Source organism: Hetaerina americana, unplaced genomic scaffold (genome assembly GCF_022747635.1).
Source record: "Hetaerina americana unplaced genomic scaffold, ioHetAmer1.1.p SCAF_5, whole genome shotgun sequence".
NCBI lineage: Eukaryota > Metazoa > Arthropoda > Insecta > Odonata > Calopterygidae > Hetaerina > Hetaerina americana.
The window spans coordinates 58,232,789-58,258,476 of NW_027287095.1; the positions used below are offsets into that span (position 1 = coordinate 58,232,789).

The following is a 25,688-nucleotide window of genomic DNA, read 5'->3' on the forward strand; positions in this document are numbered from 1 at the left end:
ATTTATCGTTAGGCAAATGAGTTTTTTCTGCCATCTATGTGCACGAGCCTCAACTTCGCTCCACACCTTCTTCTCATAAGTCCTTTGTGGCGCCATTGGTTCGCTACCATGTCAGTGTTGGTTTGGGGAGAGTAAATTTATATAGGGGACAAGCCGTCATCCCATTGAAACTCAAAGGTAAAAATTGCTTTCGCATCCTCATAGTTTATTGACCCTATATCTACATTTCATGTTATTATTTTAATGGATAACATCAATGTTACTAATCGTATAACGCACAATGTCAATGTCGCAATGTTGTTATAGTGTGACTCAGGAAAAATGAATCGGTGAGTTCAAACGGTCAATACGTAGAATTGTAATACCGCTCAAGAAGTGACCCTAAATTTTCAACCCTTTTCTGACCGACATGATTTCCTTTGCCATGTATGTTAAATTTTCTTTTTTGTAAAGATCGGAAAGGGTTTTAAGGCGTCATAGTAATTTATTGCGACAGTTGCTGTTGTTTATTTTCGTTTGAAGTTTGGCTCATTAGTGTTTGAAGCCAATCGTTTAAGCTTAGACGAATTAATCTTTTAATTTAGCTAACATATATTATTCTGTAAGTGTGCTCATGGTCTGTGGAATTTTGTACTAAATAATTAATTCCAATTTTGTTTCAGTTTCAGCATGGGGATGCAGAAGTGGAAGTCAATGGATTAGCGTACAAATAAGAATGATTCCCCAAGCAAAATCAGATTTTTTACCCCTTTTTTTAGGCCTAGACCATGAATAAAAATCAGTTAAGTTGTTAATTTGCCAATTTTAATTATTCACTTATTTATTAGTTTTGTTGATAAATACATTTAACGAACTGCATTACCACTCTGAGTGGCAAAGCATACGAATATGAAGCGCATCTCCTCTTGTCTGCCTTTCATCCCATCGCCTAAAATGACATTAGTGGAATCGCAGATACTACACTTTGATTTATATAAGGTTGGTTATAGCTTTGGTCATGAAGAATAAGCATAAAGTAAAACTAGTAGACCCTAATAATAAATACGACGTAGGCATAAGTTTGGAATTTCGAATAGGTGAGGGAAAATACTTGTCGTCTGGGACCGTAATAATAAAGAGTGATATGTTCCCAGCCTTACTGCTCTTATGCTAAGGTATGTACATTTTCGTGCAGCGTTTCGAATATTGGCATAAATGTCATGAATTTCATTTAATTGAGACTTGATTTTTTTAAGTAGCTTGGGGCGGATAAGGTTGCTGGGATATGAAGTACCGTGTTGGGGGAGGGGGCGCAGTTGGAGGGTTGGTGCGGTTCGGAGAAGCAGTCAGTCGCGCTCCACCAGAGCTTCGCGAGTGGCTGGATGCAAAGTTGGAACAAGTGGGGGTGGATCCTTCCCCTGCCTACTCAAGGTACAGTTATTAAAAGTTAGATTTGACATTCCATGCCTAGGTAGTATCCTATACTTATTTGAGAGCTTATTTCTTCACATTTCACTGTCATTACTTTTATTTACCCAGATGGCTCACTACTATTATGAAGTACTCAGTACTTACATCCACAAAGCTAAGGAATATATGGGTTTTCTTATGTTAGACTCTTGACAAAAAATGTAACTGCAGAGAGATCATAGTGTTTCTTTGGATCATTCAGTGGTATGTTGGTATATTTAATATTGCCTGTTAATGTTTTCATTAGTGGGAAAAGTTTTGTAAATAACACAGCTTTATTGTGTTAGAAAGTGTTGCCATTAAGTTAACTGTATTTTAGGAAGAGAAATAATATTCATTGACAATAGACTGAATGCATAGTTAAATTTAATGCTTTTAGTTTGCCCTGGTTAGAATTCAATACTATACTCTTATATTTTTTTATTGAAACGGCCAACTATAGGAAATATGTAATTGATGTATATTGTCCAATTCCAAAGCATTCGTTTAAGATGAATCTCTTTGTTTTAAGCGTTTCAAAACTAAATTTAATGCATTGGTTGTTTTGTATCTGGTTAGATTTTGCCTCCCTATGTAGATGCAAATGCTTTTTGCTCAACTGATTTTTACCATGATAGGTATTCTCATTTCCTTGAGCTTCAAGTATTCCAGTGGTGGAGTGCTGTTAGCATTGGATCGACTGCCCCTGACTTATGTCAGAGATATTTTTTTTGTTTTTGTTGAGAACAGGATACAGAATCATCCAATATAAGCAGGAATTTTTCAATGGAAATTGTGTTTATGAATATGTATACTTGTTTGAATTTGTTAAAATCTTGCATAATGATAACAGTTTTTCAAAAGCCTTTTTTTTTTTCAAATGTTGAAATTAATTTAGAATGGTATAAATATGGGCAGTTATGAGTAATTCCTATGTAAGTCTGTATGATATCTTGTAGCTTAAGGTTTCTGTGATTGTCATCATTTAGGTTGGTGTATGCTATTATTTGTAATAGAGGGGATGGCTTCATGTAAGCTAGGTATGGGAAGGGAAAGGGTAGGCATGTTGGACAAAATGAAGGGAGGTAGAAAGTATAAGGAAATGAAAAACGGTTCTGTGTAGTTTAGGTGTCAAGTTGTGCCTTGTTTGGAGGGTAAAGATGTGTAGTGATGATCAGTCTGTGTTCATCCACAACCTGCCGTACACATTAGGCTACTGGTAATAATGACGTTCAAATATTTTTATTTTATGGGCATTACTTGCCCAATTGTGCCTTGAGGAATAATCCATGTACACTATCATAATTACTTTAATTCAGTGAAAGATAGCAAGACATCCTGTTGTTTTTTTCACAATGGCTAAAATCAGAAAAGTGCCATCAATTCTGATGTGAAAATGATTACACGACAAATTGAGTCGATATTGTTTCTTCATTGGAAGGATATTACTGGTGATGACATTTCACTTTGACGAGTGGTATTGCTATAGAGTTAGGAATATGGGAATCTTGAGATTTACCTTGAATTTTAACAGAAACTAATTACGTATAACAGTGATGATGATAATAGAACTTGATGTCACAGTTGGTGCATCCCTACAGATAATTTATCCCCATTGCAGATATGTGCTAGGATTGTTGCTTCAGCCTGAGGGTGAGGGAGGGGAAGAGGAGGGTGGTGTAGACGAAGACGAGGATCCCAAGGCGGGCCCAGAGGGAAGGAGACGACGTCGGCAGGGGAGAAGGCAAGGCATAGCGGAGACCCCGATTGGCTACTCATGGCCTGGCGAGTGTCCTACTTCTCAGAAGGAAGCCAAGGTCATTGGTTCAGATTTTGGCAAATCTCGCAAGAGAAGTCGGGCATCCTCGGGGAGATATCATGGAGTATTTGGTGATGGGGAATTCAGGAAGAGGACTGCTGCCATAGATTGCCTCATGTCTGCTTCTGATCAGGTGTGTACTGCTCTGCTGAAGCCAGAAATCATCAGTCATCTCATATTTTGCCATTCTGTTTGCATTTATAATCCAAATTGCACATACCTGACTGCAGGCCAGTAGAAGAGTTTAGTTATTTTAAAAAAGTTTCTGATTTCACCTACATTATAGAAGTTTGGTAAATCCAATGTATAGCTGTTCTTAGCACTGATGGATAACATTTGTACCCCATCAGGATCTGTAGATAGGAAATGTGGTATTCTCTATTGTCCTGAATTCTCGTCCTAGATTTAATTATCAATTAAGAAACCATATTTACCATAAATATTTATAAAATATCATTAACACAGTTGACAACCCAATGATTGGTTTGATAGGTAATAGTCGAGTTAACCCAATACTAAGCCCAGTGGTGTGTGAAATTCATGCATCAGGGGTGGTGGTGGGGGCAGATCCTGTGCCACCTATTGTTTCCCAGGAAGTTCTGGTGTACAAAAAAATCACAGCTCATGTTAAGCTTAGGGTACTGAGAGAGGGGTGCCTAAGAATTGAACCCAGGCCCTCCAGTCAGTAGTGCAGCAACCTAACCCTTGATTTCGATGTTTCATTTTAAAGTATAAAAAGGCAACAGCTCAGTCTAAATATATTCTGCTAAATAAAAATGTAAATTAGTTGAATAGGCCTTTGCAGAATCACCAGTTGACAAAACCTGGATTTCATCACTGTTTTGTAACATTGTAGTAGTAACAAGGGAAGGCAACTGACAGTAAAGTTCATTTGCACCATCTGGGATGGGGTGGAATATTAAGGGAATTCAGAAAGGGTGGAGATAAAATGGCATTCATATTAGCCTACTTATAATAATAGGTGCCAAGGGGTCTACAATTTATGCTCCCATCCAGTAGTTGTCATGCTCAGCTTGAAGTGCTCTTTACAAGGCTCCCCCAGTCGCGATTGGTATACCACCAAAAATACTGTTACCTTTGGGTTTCAAACCCGGACCCTTGGGGTGAAAGCCAGTGCGTCAGTCAACATCCCCCTTTTTGTTTCCTTTGATCCACAAACAGAAAATAGCTGGAGAGTTATTGTAGCACCTAGAAACAGACAAAAATTAACATATTTAAATTTCCAGGCACAAATTATATTTACCAAAAAATGAAGTATTATTATTATGTTAAAATTAGTTTTCTATTTTTAATTTTTGAGAAATGCATTTCTAAATGTGACAAATTGTTTCTCACTTGCCTTATATCTTCTGAATAAAGTGCTTTTTCAGAAAATAAAATAGTAGCACACAAAGTTAAAATAGTTGCCCTGTGTTGTAACCCATCTGTGATGCCAACTGTTACTTTTTTTTACTGATTCTAATACTGGTACAACTTTGAGTATTCAATTTTGCCAATAAATACAAATTATAATTTAAAAAGTAAATTAAAAATTATGAATGTAAGTGATTTGTATAATGTGCATGGTTCAGTATCCTTCAGGATATTCTCGTAGCAATTGGAAATTACCATCTCTGGCATCCTTCTTTGGCTGTATTAAGCAATGAACCACATTCAAGTCACAATGAGAAACTTATTTCCACATCGTATTATATGAGTTTTTTATTTGCTGCTCACTGGTTCAAAGGTATCTAGAGCACATGAATTTGCATACCATGTGGCTGTAATTATACAGTAAAACCTTACAAATCTGGCACCTGTTGAAGTGGCACAGTTCACAGTGCTATATAGGAAGTTAATTAATATTGTGTGAGCATTTGAATCTTTCTTTGTTTTGTGTGACACTGACTGATTCCACAGCCCGCATAGTTTACTGATGTGCGGCCCACAATGTAATAGCACTATTGCATTTGGAGTTCTGTAGCAGATATTCCACCAGAAAATAATTTTTTAAGAAAACAATCTGGCCTATGCTTCAGTGTGATGATATTTGATTGGTTAGGTTGTATTGTATTTGTTCTGCAAAAATTACCATCAAAAAGGTCATTACCAAGCTGTTCTGTACAACCATTTAGCAAACCCTTTGTTTGGTCATTCCTCCATTTAAGAAATTGTGCTTGGAGAAATTAACAGTGTTCACAAATGCAAAGAGTTGGTGCTCTGTTTTTCAATTGTTAAATAGTATTTTGATGATTAAGCACGAGTTGAGATATAACTTAATTTTTACCCTAGTACTTCTGTAAAACTACTGTAAATACCTTTATTTATCTTGCAGAAAAGTGGAATAGAGAAGTTAGTTGATGAGCTGTGTGTAAAGCTGAAGCAGATACAAAATGAAGGTCAGTCTAATGTGAAATTAAACTGGTATTAAAGTAATGCTTTTCCTGTATTTTGTGAAATTTTTCAATTGATAGGCATTGCAGCATTTGACGAGTGAAGCCAGTAGCAATGATTATTAGAATTTGAAAGATCATTATAAGAAACAAAATGTAACCTAGATAATATTAAGTAGAATCTTGTCATTGCCTAAGACTTGGGGGCCATCAATTACTGTTATGTAAAATGAAGAGTTTGCTTTCTTGGAAGATAATGAAGCCATGGTTTTCATAAATATTTGGATAGGCAGTCCTTGAAAATAATTCTTTATTATTAATATTTTTGCCACAAAAGAAATTATTTAGTCATTTCTGCTGTAAATGCAAATGAGGAAGTCCTCAAATAACAAGGACAAAATTCTATTTCCTGTAAAGATATGTATTTTAATGGTAAAGTTAAACTTTCTAAATGATCAGAACTTATTAAATTCATAGGTAAGCAGGAAATATAAATAAGAAAATTGAATGTATTCAGGAAAAATATTTAAGTCCACAATTTTTTAATAATTATTTTGGGAAAAAATATCTTATTTGCCATCAAATATAAGTTTTGACGAGTTACAATGACTTGCACCAGGGAAACTCCCAGGAATCTAACTACATTAGACCACTACACTACACCACTAACTACATTACACCACTAACATCCTCCCAGGAATACATTGAACAAATTTTGTGGTCAGTGTGTTAAAGAATATAGTGTGGCCGCTGGTCTGTACATGAAGTAGACCATCGTGGGTTGGTTATTCACCATGCATAACGATAGCTTTTGCTGTTGGAGAACCTTTGCTCAGTTCAGTGAGGAATAGCACGATGAATCTCTTAGGCAAATGCTAATGGCTGGAGATCAGGGTCTTTCAGGAGAAAACCCATGGTGCAGAAAGGGGAATGGGAGATGAAAATGACCATTAGTATAAAATGAAGTGATTAAAAATATTAAGGGATAGAAAAGTAATGCTACTGATAGTGAAGAGAAGTATTAGAAGAATTGACCAATTGGAGTATTATGTATCTCAGTAGAGGTGAAATAATTAGGAAAATGGACTGATAAAGAAAACTGCACAATAATTGTACTATGCACGGCTTAACTAGTTATAGTACATAGGTAATTTAGGTAAGTTTAAGGCAGCTAGTTAAATATTATTGATTGGAGTAGCTAATCAAGTAAAATGTTCATGGACCAATCTAATGCTCTTGATGTCAGTTAAGGAAATAGCAAGGAACAGTTTTAAGTAAATTGCATATTAAAGTCAACTTCGAATGCAGGTTTTACATCATTGGTGGCGTACAGGAGCCACTGCATCATCAGGAACAAAGTCTCATCTGCCCTTGATTATTTATCTGAGTGGCTCAATTGTCTGCACATACCCCTGGCCAGTCTGTCCCACCCTCTCTAGCAATCTGCAATTGTGACATTTACCTGGTGTCTTGGACTTCTTTAATGTCTGGACCTTAGGTGATGGAAATTCCAGGTGTGACCTGGTCTAGTGCCATCATCTCGTTAAAAATTGTGAGTTCTCTTCCCAATTTGTATTTCGTCGTCCAGTGAGACACTTATCCTCACAAAACGGGGTCTATTTGGAAAGGATCCAGTCATTCCAAGTTTTGATAAAAACAGCCTATCCAGAACAATGAGGCCTTAGTCCCTTTCGATGTATTGCCGAAGGGACCTGACACACTTATCCCTGCATCTTTTCTGTGTTTCAAAAGAGTGAGCAAAGTCCTTTTTCAGAATGGTTGTCAGCTGGCTCGTCACATTCTCTTTTATTTTATCAACATGAAGAATTTCACGCTGCAGGTGCAAGGATTTGCTCCTAGCCACAAGTAATGACCCAGGTTTTCAAAAAAAGGGTCATAACTGGAAATGAGTCATGGGTCTACAGCTATGACCCTGTAACAAAAGCCCATTCCTCCCAACGTCAGTTGACAAGATAAAGGAGAATGTGACAAGGCAGCTGATGGCTGCAAAAGAACTTTGGATTGTTTTGAAAAGTGGAAGATACCCTGGGATAAGTGTGAAAGGTCCCAAAGGGAGTACTTCAAAGTGGACTAGGGCCTCAATTGTTCTAGGTAGGCTATTTTTCTCAAAATATTGCATGGCCGGATAGTTTCTATCAGATGACAGATCTTGTGTATTACTCTGTTAATATAAATTAAGTAGTGAGAAATGCAATTGCAATTCCTCACTGCTTCTCCTGTACTTGTCTTGCTTCAACCATCCCTTCACACCCTTAACCCACTCCTGGACCCATAACATTTGGGCATTTCAGAGTTGTTCCCAACAATTGCTGTATCAGCCACGTGTAACACCTTGTGTCTTTGCCGTTCCATTATTCAACTCCCTCCCACCATAACCAAATCCCTTTCTCCTCTGCCCAAATATCCCGAAACGCCTCTTGCTTTTTACTTGTCAATTGCCAGCTTTTCTTCCATCTTTGCTCAATGCTGTATTTAAGCTGCCATTTTTTTATCATTTGTCACCTGATACCTGTGTAATTTATTGAAATCTTATAATAACACTCAGTGGAGGGGTTCAATTTATCCAATGGAAATTTCAATTGTTTTGGTTGGGCAATATCATCCAATTCCCCTGGATTACTCCCGAATCCTCTTGGTGTATTTTGGTATTTTTTATCATGCTGTCACCCCATCCATGTTAACCTGTCTGTTTATATGGTCCCTAATGCAATTTTTTTTTTTTGCAGCTGTTGATGGCGGCAATTTTCACTTTGAATTAACCCAAGTTTCTGAAAATCCAAATGGGAATGCAACCAAATGCTCAGCTCAAGATCAAGCAGAGAAGTAAGTAACCATGCTGATTTGTGTGTTTAGGTTCTTTCTCTAATGTTAGGATTCCAATCCTTTGAGCTTCACTTGTTTCCTTGAATTTTTCCATAAAAGATCAGGAAAGGTTATAGAACCAAGCTACATATGTTTTATTGTAAGATAAGGCATTTTCCAATGTATACATACCATTGTTAAGATAGTAAGACTTGGAGTGAGGTTCCAAGAAAGTGTGATATGATTCTTTCCATATGTCCTGCTAATATTGACAATTTTATCAGTTATTTTCTAAATTTTATGATAGTAAGCTGATAGCTGAATGTGGTGATAAAAGAAAGAGGGGTGTGGAGGTCCTTTGTTTGATAACACATAAGTGCTTATTATATGTAATTAGGGTAGTATCAAGTCCTGCCATTGTTTCTTTCTTGCCAATGGTTATTGTGGGGATATTTGAGGTTAGCCATGTTTCCAATTGTGGTATTAAAAGTTTTACAAGTTTGAATCCAATGTCAGTAATCCCTTTAAAAAATGTAATATATTTAGGGGTAGCTTAATTAATAAGCAATTCATGGATGATGAGAGGGTACTCTTGTTAGTGAAATGACTTTTTATGAGGCATAAGTACTCTCTAGGCATTTCTTACAGTTTTTGTTTGTTGCTGAGACGAAAGTAAACTATTATTTATGAATTTCTTTCATAGGTACTATGCTGCATTCCCACCATTGAAGAAGTTGGAAGACAGGTCCACCAACAGCAGCATGACTATGTCTTTTGATAACACGTGTGCCTGGAATAACAGAAAGGTCTTGTCAAAGTGTATTGGAAGGAATAAAAAGAATGAAGTTTGGCTCTCTAATGATCAGATGAATGAGACACAGGATGGAGAGAATAAGGAGAATGTAAAGAAGAAAAGTTACGGAAGACCTTTTGGAGAGAACTCTGTTTGGGGAATTTCCGGTACCGGGAAGGAAATTAATAGCCAGATTGGTTTGAAGGATAACTTGGGTGGGAAGTTCACTTCACGGCATCAGCGGGTACCATACTTCAAGGCTCGCCGAGAACAAAGCAGGATTGGAAGAGATTTCAATAATGAAAATGAAGAGGGGGGAAACTGCAAGACAGATCCTGTTCGAATGGTGCTTATGATGGCTCTGGCATCATCAGCCAAGATGTGGTCTGGAAGTTCACAGCGTTACTCATTGGGTGAGACAGACACAGAGGAGCTTGATTACGGCAAACAACATGTACGGCGAAGGCTTTATGAGTTGAAAAGGAATGGTTGGGAGGGTGAACACATGGAGGAAAAGTTTCCAATTGAAGGCGAGTCGGACGAAGAATCACTCGCGAGCTTGTTTGCCAAGTTTGACCGACGAATGGAGGCACTTTGGGAGCTGGAGCCCGAGAGTGAGCTTCCGCCAAGTTTCTCCCTTCTTGCAAATATGCCATCTGGCCACAACACCAAAGCTGTGAGTCCAAAAGCTCCTCCAAATTACTCATTTATCCTCTCGGGCACCAACATCACCAGCTCCATTTGGTCACAGTGCCCAATTAGCAATTATATTACAAATGACTCATGTAACATGAATGTAGATGGGAAAGAAGTGGTGCCTGAAAGTTACAACGGGTCAAGGGTTGTTGGGAGTGAGCTCAAACGGTTGGCCATTAAAACGGGCCTGGTGACTCCTCAGCTGGAAAATTTTCGAATCATCTGGGAAGAATCGACAACTTTGTGTCCCCCTCAGTTCATTGGAGTGGAAAAGGTTGTTTCTGCTGATTCTGAATCATGTGTTTCCACAGCAGCGAAGGAAGAGGAAGTGCAAGAGCAGCCTCCCCTCATAGAAGGGGAGGGGATCATGTTAAGCCCACTTGTGTGCTATCACACAGTGACGAAAGAGAGCTTAGAGACTTTGAATCACAGTCGTGAGAAGAGTGGCTTCATGGAAGTCACCCCGCGTGTCAGTTTGAAGTGTGACTCTTGCCCAGATGCAAACCAGTTAGATCCCAAGCCGCAGTGGCCACCAGCAGTTACATACCCATCGAATCATCCTTCAAAAATAAATTTAGAGGAGGAAGACGAGGTTGAAGAAGATCTCTTGACCTCAGCTCGGACACATTTTCTTCCAATCAGACGTCTGAGTGTTGATTCATCATCTGGGCTAAGCGAGCCGAACAGTGGAGGGGTACACTATGAGGATGGGACAACCTTTTCAATCCAATCCACCATGGAAAAGGTGTCCTTCTATCGTAGTGAGAGTGGGAATTTAATCCTGAAAGAGGAGTCTGACGAGGGGGAAGATGACTCTGGGAAAGGAATCTGCAAGACTCCAAAAAAATATATGATTTACAAGGGGGCGATTGGCTTGAAAGGACGTGGATTCATAGCCGATCAAGACAACAGTGGCTTTTTGCCCAAATTTTTAGTTCGACAAAATGAAAAGTCCTGTCAAACAGATGAAAGTGATGATCAATATATAATTGGTGGTGGTGGTGGTGCCGGTGTTGCTAATTGTTATGCCAACTTAACATCGTTTGAAATTGGGTTTGAGGAGGAGGAACAGGCAGATGTTTCGAAAGGGGAAGAGTGTGAGTTCTTTTTCCCTGGGGATGCGCACCTTGCTGATGACTTGGATAGCATGGATCAGGGAGAAGTCGAAGAGCCCAAGATGATTTCTGTGGTAGAGTGGTCACAAGGACTCCCCTGTGGCAGACCGGTATCAGACAGCAAAAGTGAAGACAAGGAGGAGATGTCTATTTCACTCCAGGATTCCTGGTCGAAAATCCCCTCAGTGCTGTGCCATTGCTCCTCTTCAGTATCTGTTTCCACCGCAGCTGAGATGTGGGAGCAGAAGGAATGCAACGGACATTGCTGGTAAGAAAAGTATTATTTTTTCTATTGAAATTTTGTTTATTCCTCTTTTGTCTGAACCTCTAGATTTGAGTTTTTAAAATCGTTTTTATTCATGATGGTATTCAATTCACTGACCGCATTAGTTCCGCCACATTCACAAATCTGACTCCAGGTCTTCCCCTTATGCTTTCCCATGAGGGTTTGGAAGGGGTGGAGGGGAAGAGGGCTTCAGATTTTTAACCTCCTGGTCGATTCATGCCCTTCTCTCATATTTGACAAAGAAATCTAAAACCCATGTCCCAGCACCAGAATAAACTAAAGGGAACGCATTGTTCAAGTATCAGAAAGTATAATAAGTAGCCAACATAATTGGAAGACTTCTGTGTTTGCAGCTGAAATACTTGGGTTTTTAGGGTGCTGTGATGGTTGTCATAACACTATCGAAAACTCATTCCATAATTATAGATCCAAGTGACCAAAAATTTTCCCTGAATTACATCAAAGCATAAATTGTGGCGAAAGAACTCAATACCACAATAGTTTAAATTTCCTTAATTTTACTTCAATAATTAGTATTTTTATTTTCAATAAGTATGGAGAATTGTTCTCCAACTAATTTTCTAATGCTGCAAATTGCTACTAATTTAATTAATCGAAAGATAGTGCATGCAATTTTTTTTAGCTGATTATGTGAGGGGTGATTGCAAATGAAAAACAAAATGCTTTTGAAAGAAACCTGATTCAATTGCTTGCTTTACATGTGACTCAAAGAACCAATCCCTTGCGTAGAATATGCAGATGTGATATTGTAACAATATGGGAATAGAGGATGCCACTAAGGAACAGCATTCATTGTTTTAGCTCATCCAAGGGTTCCATAGGCATGACTTTTGAAGGAATGTTATCATGTAACTGAATTAAAATCAAGGTTGCTTTGTAAAACCCCCGAGCATCGTTTCGGATGCAGGTCAGTGTTTTTGTATCATGGGATGGTCCATTACAAAGTAATTTAATACATCTGCTATTATTCACAGACTCCCTTCTATTTGGTTGTCATAATAAAGAGTAGGAAAGTTAAATGCATGTCAACAACATGCCAGTGTGCTAATAATCTCCACTACTCTCTATTGTCCAATGTATTTTAGGTTTTATGTTTAAATGCCTACAATTATGTTGCACAAAATCTCCAATACTTACCTTTTCCAAAATATTTTGTTGATATTGGGATGTTAGCTTCTTTTTGGGCACTAGGAGTGTGAAGACAAGAAGAAGAACAATGTCACTGTACAAAAAGGCTTCACTAGGAGAATGAAGTTACTGACGGGGACCTTGAGTAAGGGCATGAAGAAAATATTAATGAAAACATTGATATAGAATATTTTTTCATGGCATGGGAAATTGTTGAGCTAAGATGACAGGTGTAAATTTTTGAGGTTTTTGAGATGCAATTGTGGTGAAGGATGGAGAAAATAATATGGACAGAAGAAAAACAAATGACAATATAGTATAAGTTCTTAGCATGGTAAGGAAAAAGATAACCTGTTGTGAGAAATTTAAAGGTTGGACAAGTGGATGATTTACACATAATGTTTTGAGAAAATGTTGCATGAATCATTTCCTGAGCATCAAAGCATGCCAAAAATTAGTGTGATCATTGTCACAGTATGGCACTTGTGAAATCAGCCATTTTTATTGATATTTCATAACCACATTGTTAACTATCCTTATCCCTAGAGGAGGTTACTGTGGGAGATCTGCTACCCACATAAGCACTCTGCTTTGGTGAAGCCAAGGATTCCCAGAGGCATCTCCCAGGATAGATTCTAGGCCCTCCAGTCTAGCCAATTGAATTATCATGGTTCATATAAATTTGATTCACCATTAATTTCCTTTTTTTGTCATAAAACAATCATTTTAACTCAAAAGCATTAGTGTTTTGTTGAAGTGAAAAGGTCATGGAAAGTTCGTCGATTTATAATTGTGCAACTACATGTAACAGCATGATATGAAGTACCAATGATTTCTGGTAGTATTGCTATAGATAGCTGTTCCCTATTGCAGCTGCAGTTGAGCAAAGCTGCTCAGTCAAAATTTGTCAGCAGAGGAGTTACGAAGTGTGAGAGGAGAGTGTCTTACTCAAGTTATTCCCATAATATCAGTATGGGTTATGAGAGAGAGCTTGGCTATGTTGTTACATTAAAAGCAAAGCATGGGACTAGGTTCAGGGATAAACATCTGCATTCATTCGTGTTTACTTAGAAATTATTATTAATGTTTGCTATTGAGCAAGCCGAAGTAAAACTTTGTTGGAAACTTTGTTTGTAGGAAATGCAGTGTTCTTGTAAAGGAATGAAGACCAAAACTGTAATGCCTTGATCATATGTTCGTACAAATTTTATTAAAAGATGAAGAATTCAAGAACTTTGTTCTGACTCTGTTAGGTCATGGTTTTGTTGTAGGAAAAACAAGGTATTTCAAGTCTTAATCTTGCATAAAAACAGTGTGAAGAGTTATTTCTTGTATGTTAAATGCTATCAGGAGAGGCAAGGGTGATAAAATCGAGGAAAGGGGGAATAATACAAAATGTTTTATTAATGTTGATGGTACATCTTGATTTTCTAAAAACTTGTGCACACTTCCCACTCCTAATATTTATGCATATACAACCAATCACCTGATGTGATTCTTTGATAATGGCACATGGTGTCAAAACCATGGTTGGTGAAATAAAAGATGTAGAACTTTGCTAATTGATTTTAATTTGTCATAATAAAGTGTTTTTGATGTATTTTTTTCCTGTGTCATATTAATATGCAGTATTGATATGAAAACCAAAAGACTCAGCAATTTCTTTTCTAAGAGTATGTTAAGCATATAGCATTGAAGGGTATTGACAAATGCTTATGATTCAAACCCCTCAGTTGATTTTGAAATTAGTGCATCCTTATCCTTCTGTGCGCTTGGGTACATATCCCCTTGGTTCTGAGACCTTTAAGGGCTTACTTTATGTTTAAAGTGTATTTTCAAGGTTTTATGGTTAGTCGGTGAAAATAAATTTCATTTTGGTTGTTTCAGTAAAGAGTACTGCTATTTTAATTTGCTATGTAATAAAATACTCAAAAAGAAGATTCTTCTTTAGTAGAAAATTTCAAAATTATTTCATGATATAATGAAGGAACTGCCGGTAAATTTGCTCACAGGAAGTACTTAAATACAATTTTGCAGCTGAAAATTTTGTCGAAATTTGACAACGCATACTATTTTGTTGAAATAGAAAATTTTTCATGTGCTAAGTGAAACTCATTAAAGCGCTCTTCTTCAAGGTAGATTAAAGCAATGTTACCAACGTAGAGATTTCCTGCGGATAATATGTTTGGGAATTTTTCGCTATTGAAATTTTAGAGGAGGAAAAATATCAAAAAGCAATGTGGAAAAAGTCTTTCCTGTTTAATTCAATGGAATGTTTGATGGTTTGCTGGTTCACCTCAAAGATCTACATGCTAGGTGACTAAAAAAGTAATTTTTCTCTCAGGAATAAAATATGGAGATCATCACCTGATGGACAGAACTGCTCCCTTCAAGAAATGGATGTAATGCCCATTTCTCAAATTATGAATGGCACTGCTGCTGCCGGGGAACTTGAATTGCAAAGCAAACTGCTCCGTCAGGAGCTTTCTGAGGAGAGTGAGCAAATTTTTGCTGACCTTCACATGGTTCGTCAGATGTACCTTGGGATGGAGTGGATGGGTCCAGATGAGGAAGATGCTGAAACTGATTGTGGTGATGAGGTAAATTTATGGTGCACCAACTGCCATCGTAATTATTCATTTGAACTATCTAAATGTAAGGTTCTACCTAAATGGTTAAATTGAAGCCAATTCATCATAACTTGGCCAATTTATGTATCATAATTTTATGTTTTTGTAATTTTTAAGAGGTTTTTTAGTTTAATTTTATTCCGTCTGATTTTCTCTTTTTATTTTATTCAATGTATAAGTGTTGTTAATCAGATGTTATTATTCAAACCATGTTTTATCATCATTGATTGTGTGATGCAGCGTATGTTGTGTATTTTCTTCTATTTTGGTTCAGAACACACTTAACATACATGGTTCCGCACAATACTCTTCAGGAAATTCAATTTCTCCATGCCATTTTAGATTTTGCAATGTTAACCATGAAACGTGTAAGTTTTACTGACCTTATGCTAAATGTACAGAGAAAAGGTGAGGCAAGTTCAAGGGAAGTCTGTCCAATTCCTCATGATGATGGTAACAGTGAGAAGGTTAGTGTTCAGATGACTCATGGTATTTGATCAGCTCAAAAGCTCATGACAGTCAGCAATTCTTGATTAATGCTCTGGCTTTGGAATTACCTGGTATTTTGGGGAGTACAGTCCTGGGTATTGCTTATTAAAAATTAGGTTTAGGCAAACTGTTTCCAATATGAGTCAGTTGCCAGTAACTTAGAATTTGCTGATATCAGTATATTCTCCTTTGAAAAAATGTCGTCCCAATTTGTCCTTTAAACTAAGCCCTTCCAATGGGAACTTTTTAATCATATTCCTTAACTGAATAGGTCTTGCACTTGGTGTGTTTCATGCCTTCATTTATCATAAAGAAGTGTCTCGGCTCACAAAAGTAGGGAAGGGTTGAAAACAGCACTGCTGAACTGGCAGCAGATATCTATGCTCAGAGAATAAAAAAGCATGCTCCTAAGGTTAAAAGCCCTGGAAAGCAATGGTGATTCTTTGAAGATTGAAGTAGATATGTACATATTTTGAAGTATTAATGAATTTTTTCTATTAATTTTAAATGTCAGCCCTTGCTTTCAAAATATGCCTTTTTTACAAGTTTTCCAGTGAGTTTAAATGGTGTTCTGAATGTAACTTTGTTTCCATAAGTGATAAACCCATTTGAGCTGCAGTTTGGCCTGTATTCTAGACTTTAAGTAATAGTAACCTTTTATCTGCACAGATTGAAAAGAGATGTCTTCCCTGTGATGAAATAACTACAGCCAGAAAGCGGAATTTATCAGGATGGAATAAAGTGACAGAAAAGTTCCCCCAGGTTTATCTTGATGAAAATGTTATTGCATCACAAGAGAAATGTAAAACTAAAAAAATCCCATACCCAAGCTGCTTGGACTATGACCTGTTGGAGGAAATATTTGGGCCTTTGGATCCGGAGGTATGTGCCCATTACATTCTGGGGTTATGGTGGAATGTCTTATTTTTATTATTTTTTATAGCTTATGCATTTGCTTTATATTTGCAGCAGATGGACAGTTTGCTTACAACCACAGTCCCCCCTGTGGCACCCAAAGGGATATTGTTCTCTTTTGAACTAGAGGCTGAATGGAAGAAAAATGAGAGAAACGCTAGTATGAAAGCATGTCAGAATGATCACAAAAGGTGGGAGACTAATCAGCTTTTTGTTAAATTCCCCATAATTTGATGGTATTATGCTAACCTTATTGTTAAGTATGGGGTTATACCATTCCCAATAATAATTACAAGGATTTTAAGTACCTTTACATTTTTTATATTATCTCAAATGATAGTCTCTCTTCTTTCAACTTGAAATAATTGTATTTCATCATAGTGGAAGAATTAATTGTAATGATGAGCATGTTTTTATTAATGGTATAAAAATGACGAATGAAATCATAGGTTCTTAACCTGTAGCTCCAAGTATAGTCTACCTTTATTTTTATTTGGTAAAATTGTCGTGGAAATGAAATGGGAAGGGAATGGATATGTACCCAAAAATAGATAGCAATCTAGATAGTAGGCTTAAACTCCCAGGCTAGATTCTGTCCAATAGTTAGTTTGCGCATGGTAGTTATCCAGAGCAAATATTTACTCAGTAAAACCTTCACTAATCTGGACTATATGAGGCAAGGGGTTGCCGAATTTGTAGAAATCCAGATAATATGAATGAGTTGAGCTGCATCCTTGGAACATGTTACCCCTCTAATCTTTTGAACCATTGGTCACTGGGTAATTTTAATGGTCCCATTGATGAATTAGACTTTGTAAGTGTAAGAAGATCTTGAATAAATGTGAAGTAAACTTAATTAAAGTGTCACCAATTTTTCCAAGAAATGTCTACAGTAATTCATGCGTACATTCTTCTTGAGGTATTTCTTCTTCTGGTCACATAATTTTCTAATATTGCCTCTCCATGTTTAGGATATTCAATACAAACCTCTGAACAAAAAGATGGGCCCTTCTTTATCAGTTCAGATATTTGCGTCAAATGATGCCGAGCTCTCCCACAAAACCTCCAAATTCAATTTCTCCAGAAACTGCAAACTCCAAACTTCACTTTATTTAATGCTCAAGTTTAAGTTTATTTTGACTATCCCCCTTATTTGGTGCCATCGTGAAATGTTACTCAAGCTTTTCTGCTAGAAGCCCTCATAATTTTAGTGAAAGTATTTATATTGAGAGTCTTGCAAACTGATGTCTAAAATTAGCCATCTACTTCAAATAAATGGATTGCATGTGCAAAATATGTAATTTTTTGGGTGAGCACATGAATTATTTTATGGAGCAGTAGTTAAATATGTCAAATTATCAGCTGTGATACTGATTATAATTATTTTTGGCCACATTTGTAAGTTAAATGTTACAGCAGAGTGAAGCTGGGCTGCCTTTCAAGACCCACATCAGTGCAGATTATGTGGGGGTTCACATTAGCAAGGGTTTACTGTACTCTCATTTAAACATAATTGAGTCGACATCTTAATTAATAATTTTTAGGAATTTTTCCACAGAAATAGTCTTTGTTTGTGAATTCTAGTTAACAACGTTAATTCATTGAAGTGAAGAAATTTATTACTACAAATTGATATGACTTGACTGGGATTCAAACCTTGATCCATTCTTACTCATGTGTCTCTTGGTCATACAGTTCATAGTTAGGAGTTTCAGGTCAAGTGTGATAGTAGTTTTCAAATTGTGGATTTCCATTCATTAGTAAATAGGCATTGATTTTTATTGATTTTACTCTTAAAACCCCACTGTAACGCTCTTTGAAGTAAGTAAAACGATAGTGGATGAGTATTTAGATTTAGTTAAATTATTTTAAAAGGCTCGGCGTTTAAATCATGAATGCATGCCCCACATGATTTGGCTTTGTTATTTTAAGTGCCCTTGCTTACGTTAAATTTAATTAACCTCTTCTTTAGTACTTAAGTGTCCCATTGTCATGAATCTTTGTCTGAAATTTTACTTTGTGATTGATTTACATTTTCCTGCCCAGGGTTAAGTTCAGGTTTTCTGCTTGTAAATCAGTTTAATGAGTATGTCAATGTCCATGTAAAATTTAAAATATATTACCAGTGAGAAACTTGAATAAAGCTAAATAAGTTAAAAATTTTATCCTTAATTATTTACAATTTTAATGTCAAATCTCCATTTTATTGGATTTGCATGAGGCTAGTGAGCCCTAGATCTTAAAAAGTCTCTATAATGAAAAATCGGAATTGAATTATATTGAATTGATTATTTTTGTGGGAACTAATTAAAAAAATCTAAAATTGAGGACAAGGGTAAACTGAAAAGTAAATTCTCTGATGATAATTTTTAAGATTAACATGCACTTTAATAGGAGACTTATCAATAAAAGGTAATATTAATGCATTTACTTAACATATACATAAAAATGTGGGTCGCGGTAGTCCAGTGGGTAGAGCATTGGACTGCTGACCAGAGGGTCCCGGGTTCGATTCCCGGGCAAGGCACTCGGGGCACCTGCAGCTCCACCCAAGCTTAAGTGATTTTTCGGGTACTAGGTCTTTCTGGGAAACCATAACCAGCACAGGGAAAGGAACTGGCCCCCCCTACCCTGATGTGTGAATTTTCACATGCCGTATAGGGCTTAGTACTGGGAGATCTCTACCATCACCCACCAAACCAACCTTCCGGTTGATTACTGTGTTTATGGTTTTTATACATAAAAATGGCTGGAAACAAAGAAAACATAATAGCCTCATCTCCAAGGGACTTGAAGATTTTACATTAGTTCTGATTTCAGAAATGTAAATTTGCAGTTGTTGTTAAGTACTTTGATGTATGTTGAAACCAATCCACCCATGAAAAAAAGCTTAAATCCAAGGTTTGTAAGTTTGAGGTTTTTTTTGTATTTACAGCTGTTGAAATAATATTATAAATCCAACCCAGTGGCATTTTGATGTAGCTTGCAGCCATGGCATAGCCATGAGTGTATGTATGCATGTCTTAATAGTGTTAATTATTTAGTGATGTGCCTCCATGTGTGAGTACCTGAGTTAAGTGCATCCGTGTTCTTTAATAACAGAGACGTACATCACCCTTGCAGTGGTAAAAAATTTTCCATGCACAAATTACTCTTGAGATTCCAAGAAACTTAGGGGGATGCCACATTAGTAACTTTTATCTGAGTCATCGGCTAATATACATTTCAATTCAACAAGTTCAGAATGTAAAAATCATTCGCCCAGGTCATCCCGGATGTTATTTCAAATGGTAATAGTCTTTGATAAAATGTTGTGGACAAATGTTCATAAATGCAGGGGTATGTCAGGGTCCTAGGTATCCAAGAAAAAGAGTCGTTACCAGTTCTTGGAAGGATGGGAGAAAGGTTAATTCGAGAATATTACCTGAACACCTTCACATGAATAGTGCTTGTTCTTTTGTTAGAGTGCAAGCCCAAGCTAGACTCTTTGCTTTTTTCCCTGAAAACTGAATTCTCTGCTATAAATCTGGCCTAATGTAATGGGACCCGAAGATATCTAGGGACATGTATATTACAAACGCTATTCAATTCAGCCAAATGTAAGTATTTTGTTGTGAACAAATCATCCACTTGACCAGTGTTTGAAGAGTTCGCACTGGTGCAGTGACTAACCTACTGCCTATTTATTTGTACTTCAATTTTGACACAACTAAAAAAAAGTTAGGGAAATTGTACTATGGCTGGTATGCTTTTCCTTGGATTGCATCCTTAAGTAAATATTATCAGATTCAAGGAAGTCTTCAATGTGTCCTATATAATTTCATGACTTCATTTGATCATGGGAAGAGTACATCAGGGGGGTGATAAAGGCCAGTTATCTGCCATCACTTGCGTTAAACATAGAGTTCCAACAACAACATTACCAGTGCTAGGTTAATGTCAGAAAGCATCATCCCTTGTTCATGTTCTAAACCTTTAATCTGTTGTAACTTGTTTCTTCAGCTCTGAATCTGTTTAGTGGCCACATCTATATTGTATGGATATTTATTTACTCTTGAGTCAGTAGTGATGTGAGGAAGTTACTCTGCATTCTGTCCTGACCCAATTGTAAGGCTGTGCTTATCCTTATTCTAGGCGTCGCCATTCTTCAGGACGAGGACCACGGCGTGAACTGTTGAATCAGTCAAATCAACTTCAGATCCAGAGAAGGCGCCCCTGCAGTTTCTTTGTCTCGGATGGTAGCTGCCATCGTTCTCATTGCCGGTTTTCTCACGACCTCAGTTCGGTGCCATGCCGCTTCTGGAGTGATGGCTCCTGTCTCCGTGGCATTACTTGTCCCTTCCTTCATTTATCTGCTCCATCAGTATCCTCTGGATCCCCATCCTCCCCCTTGTCTCCTCCCCCACATCGCCCCCGCAAACAAAATTATATACCCATTTTGCCAACTTGTGAACCTTCCCATGAAGATCCATCTATGAGACCCATTACTCTGTAAAATTTTTTTTCAACTTTGGCATTAGAGCCTGTAACACAGTTAATTTATAACCACCATGCCACAGTACTTCCTTTTGATGCATTATTTTGGACATGATTGATATCTGAAAAGATTGTTTTCCCCCTTTATCTTTCTAGGCTGGTCCCACTGACATGTGCCGGCCTTAATTATGGGGATCTCATAGAATGTATTTCAATCATGTAACATGAATTCTTGGAGAAAATTATTGTAGAGGAGTTTTTAAGTAGGGGAGAATTGTTTTTTTTTTTTGTTGGAAATCCTAGATTTGGTTGGTGTGGCTCTTGATTCCCTCTTAAATATGCTCTCATTTTTCTCTACTGGCTTGTGGCATTCCTGTGAACTTGATATTGAAAGTTACTTCATAACAATTCTGAAAGGGAAGAGTGATTCACTTAGTGTGACTAGCAATTAATGGATTATGTAAAATGAGCGCACTTCACCATGCTGTTTGTCGTCTGACCCATTGATGGTTGGTACGGCTTTTACTCCGTGGAATTAGTTAATTAAGACTTTCATTTTCTTAATGTTGCCATTTATTTGAAGTTACTGCAAGAAAGTTCCTGCCATAACTTGGCAAGACAAGCCAGTTATTTTGGCTAAATTATTATTTGTCTATCATTGATTGTGTGCTTGTTGATTTTTTAAGATAAGGCTTGGAAGTCAACTCTTCAGATATCAGTAATTTTTAAACTCTCCTTAATGTTTCAGCAATTTCATCACAATTATTTAATCATTCATTCATTCTGACTTGTTGTGCAGTAATTGTTCCTGTATTGAAATGATATCTTTGATTTTTAGTAGTTAATTATTACAGTTGCCAGCCATTGCTTAATTGACTAATCAGGATTGCAAACCAAGGAATCCTGATAAGTTGTTTTGCTCCTTTCTATTGGCTAAATTGCATATTTGTGGAGGCATAGGCTGTGTAAGTAATTGTTTTTTTTTCCAATTTCATAGGGTAAATAGTTGCTGTGCAGTTCTTTCCTTTTCATCTTATATGTTGAAAAATTTAAGGATTGTTTTCAATGCGTAAGGTACAAGTCTGCATTTCAGTGGTTGACATTCATTCAAAATTCTTCATCAATAGGCATACATTTTTGTTTGTTAAGTATATATTTGTTGAATTTTAGTCTAATTGCCATTGATTTTTTGTTTGAAATCTTGAGTCGCTATTCCCATTCAATGGACTAGTATGAAATGAGTCAAGTTGCCACGAAGGTACTATAATTAGCATTCTGAATTGCTATTAAAAAGGTAGTTATTTCAAGTGCCCAATGAAAAAGTTGTTTTATTATTGATACCTAAAAGAAAAGTGCCACACCATTGTTGATAAATGCAAATGGATACATTGTTGTTGAAACTTCACTTTTGATGTTAAACTAATGAAATAATCAGTTATGTGGCACCAGTAAAAATTTAAATTATTTGCGTTTGAGGTGAGAAATATGTTGATTTGTGATATTTGAATGTTAAAAAGTATTTAGTAAGCCATTGAATTTCTGATATTGGTGTGACTAGAAAATGTTTCTTGAATACTAAATCTTCATTTCAAATGCTTAATATGAAGACAGATGGGACTACGTAGTCATTTGCCAAAGGGTTAGAGAGTTGGCAGTGTTGTAAAATCACCATATCAGTAACATGATGCAAGATGCCCCAAGAAGACCTTTATTCTTATTTCTGGGTCTGTGGGCATCATTATTAGTGTTATTTTAAATAACTAGTAAAAAGTTACAATATAAAAATCCCTTTTTTTGTTGGGTAACTTCAAATTTTGACTATTTACTCTGTTGGTAGATTTCTTCTAACTGCAGAAATTAAAATACATAAAAGCCATCACTTGTCTCTACTTCCAGGTCAATTGACAATATCAAACTTACCATTCATCGTCTTTCGATTTTAAGACAAAAAATCATGTGGCTCACTTACCTCTGGCCAGTTCTGCTGGCAGTAGAAACAATAGTTTTCACGGTTTTATCAGTTTTACATGATGAATGTGGTTATTTTTATTTTAGTGTGCACCAAAATCTATTTTTATTGGGTGTTCAGAAACTACCATGCAGGAATCACCAAAACAAATATTAAGTGATCTTTCGGAAAGAGAAATACCTTAAGAGAAAGATCACCTTAGTTGTGTAGAATGTTAATGTTTTTACACCTTTATTTTAGTGAAATGTTGATTGAGATGGTTGATTTTTAAGATCAGCATTTCTGTGTTGCACTTTTTTTTGTTTTAGAGAAATGTTTCTCACTAATGGAAAAATCTTTTGTTCGTAACCTTTCAAATAAAAAAAAAATGAAAAAGGAATAAAAGGTTTTTCCAAAAAAAAGTGTTGTAAATTGTATAAATGAGTTGTGTATAGTGACTCAAGTTTCTTCTTGTAATGGAAATTGTAGGAACTATTTGGCATTCAAGATCAAAAAATAGCTTTGTAATTTTATTGCATTATTTACATGATTTATTGTATCATTTTCAGGATGCATTGTCAAGTAAGTTAAGCAGTTTTATAATGTACTGATGGCACATAGCAATAAAAAGGTCCTGGTTTGTGTTGGTGAGCAGTGTATGTTGACTTGCCATTATGCAATGATGTTGTGAATTATGCTGTTCCCAAAATTTTTGTTAATCACATTTCTTGATTGTGCCATTCAGTCATTATTTCTGTGAATGATGCTTATAAGTCAAGAATCTTGTGTTACTATGAAGTGGGAGAAGAAAGTGATGTGAAGCAAGTGTTGTTTTTTTAATATACATACTTATGCATCAAACACTACTTGAAAAGCTTTTGCAGGAGTTTGTGAAAGTGCTGTGTTTGAAAGGATTAGAGTGATGAGCACATCAAAGGGATAATCCTTGTAGCATGTAATTATTGCCTTTATCCTAAGCCATAGCTTTTCAAGCAAAATTGAAGTTTTATTTATTAAAAGTGTAACTGAATCAGCCTGATAGAAAATCCTCATATGGAATAATGTTGCTCTTCTATCGGTGGATTTTAGTGATACTAGTAGGGCCTTAAAAAAAATTAAATTTTGAGTTTTGCTGTAGTAAAAAGAGAGTACAATTTGGCATTAATGTACCAAATTGAAAACCTATGGTTTCCTTGAATTGTATTGTGCTTGCTACTTCCTGCCAAATTAATGGTCATCACTAACGTGAGAAGGTATCAAATTGCATAAAATGTGCCAGCATTGGTTCATGTGAATTATTCAGTCAGAATCATCGTACTTAAAGAAGCTCAAAATTTTTACAACTAGTGGTGACTCAATATCCACATATTATGTGGTTCAGGCCAGTTTATTTTTTAATCTCTGTAGTAGTTAGTCTGAATTTTATTTAAGTGCAACAAATCCTTTCAATTTGGTTAATTGTTGCCATGTCATTAATACTGCTTACTGCTATTTTTTTATAAATCACAGTTTTGCATAAATTGCCATCGTAGTTATTTACAGTTGTGTGCAAATTTCAATTATTTTCATGCTGTTCATTATATGCATTAGTGATTTATAAATTATATAACAGCAGATAAAGGTTTGTAGACGATTCTAAACTGTAATTTTATCTCTCATGCTGGTGTGATTACACATTTCCATTTATAAATAATGTGTATGCGCAACACGCAGGAGATAATTAGCATTTTAGAAATGTGTTGTGTAAATCCTTATCTATTGACTGTATACTACATTAGTTTTTGCCATTAGATCTACTAACTTTGAGATCACTCATCTTTCTTTTGTTTTAATAGAAATAGAATATTTTTACCACTTTCTCAGTCCCTCATTTTCTTGCAAATTATGGAAATCTCTTTAGAAAAACCATTGATGTGGGTACATGTTGTAACTGGAGTTTTGTATTGTTAAAAGGCAAATCTGGCATGGCATCAGATGGTTGGTATCAAATTGTAAAGTAACTTTCAATTATAGTTAACAGGCTTGTGTGAATGTGATTTGCCTGAGAATTGATGAGGGCCTGTTGACAGTACATCTTATTGTAATGTTTACTTCCCATTATGTATTACCAGTTTCTAATATGGTTTAACTGACTGACAAGAGATGAGAAAGATCTTTTGCAAATGTTCATGTAGTCCATTGTCTCCTTTAAGATTGATTTACCTAAAATTTTTATCTTGGAGTCATTTATTCCCTTTGGACTACATTCTAATTTTAAAATTTCATCATTTGTTTCGTTGAAACCATAACGAATTGGTTCATGGAAATTGTAAGTTCTTTTCAAAGTAAATAAATTCTGTGAACATATAAGTTCATCGCCTTTTTTTTACCAAATTCTTCCTTGAAATTTTATCACAAGGTGACTATACTGAATATTTTAGGATATTTTTTTTTCTGGCAAGCATTTAGAAAGGCTCATTTATTTAATTCTCTTGGCATGTTTATCAAATTATAACTGGGAACTAAACCAGTGGAATCGCAATGTCCCACAAATAGGAGTTATATGACAGGAGCCTTATGTAAGGATGGAAAGAATAGATTATTTTAAAGGTGGATGTAAAACCATAGTTTTTGAATGGTTTGGAAATTAATTATCAAGGCAAGAGGATAGACAGGCTTTTGTAACGTGTGAGGGGAATGAGTTAAAGGTGTTGAAAGGGAAAAAGTGCTAGGCTTGTTAGGGGAGGGG

At 36.2% G+C, this 25,688-nt stretch overlaps 1 protein-coding gene across 2 annotated transcripts; it reads left to right on the forward strand.

The window, feature by feature from the left end:
- Nucleotides 1-25,309, forward strand: LOC139694445 (uncharacterized). Of its 2 annotated transcripts, XM_071593036.1 has the most exons (11): nt 1-177; nt 663-1,154; nt 1,239-1,410; nt 3,050-3,380; nt 5,583-5,646; nt 8,388-8,484; nt 9,167-11,335; nt 14,847-15,102; nt 16,291-16,503; nt 16,591-16,727; nt 20,671-25,309. In XM_071593036.1, the coding sequence occupies exons 3-11, from the start codon at nt 1,265-1,267 to the stop codon at nt 21,029-21,031; spliced, it is 3,774 nt and encodes a 1,257-aa protein (XP_071449137.1). In that variant the 5' UTR covers nt 1-177; nt 663-1,154; nt 1,239-1,264; the 3' UTR covers nt 21,032-25,309. The 2 variants fall into 2 exon arrangements, with proteins under 2 accessions (XP_071449137.1, XP_071449138.1); XM_071593037.1 differs by lacking the exon at nt 16,591-16,727 and having other exon boundaries at nt 2-177; nt 20,671-20,818.
- Nucleotides 25,310-25,688: the final 379 nt, after the last annotated feature.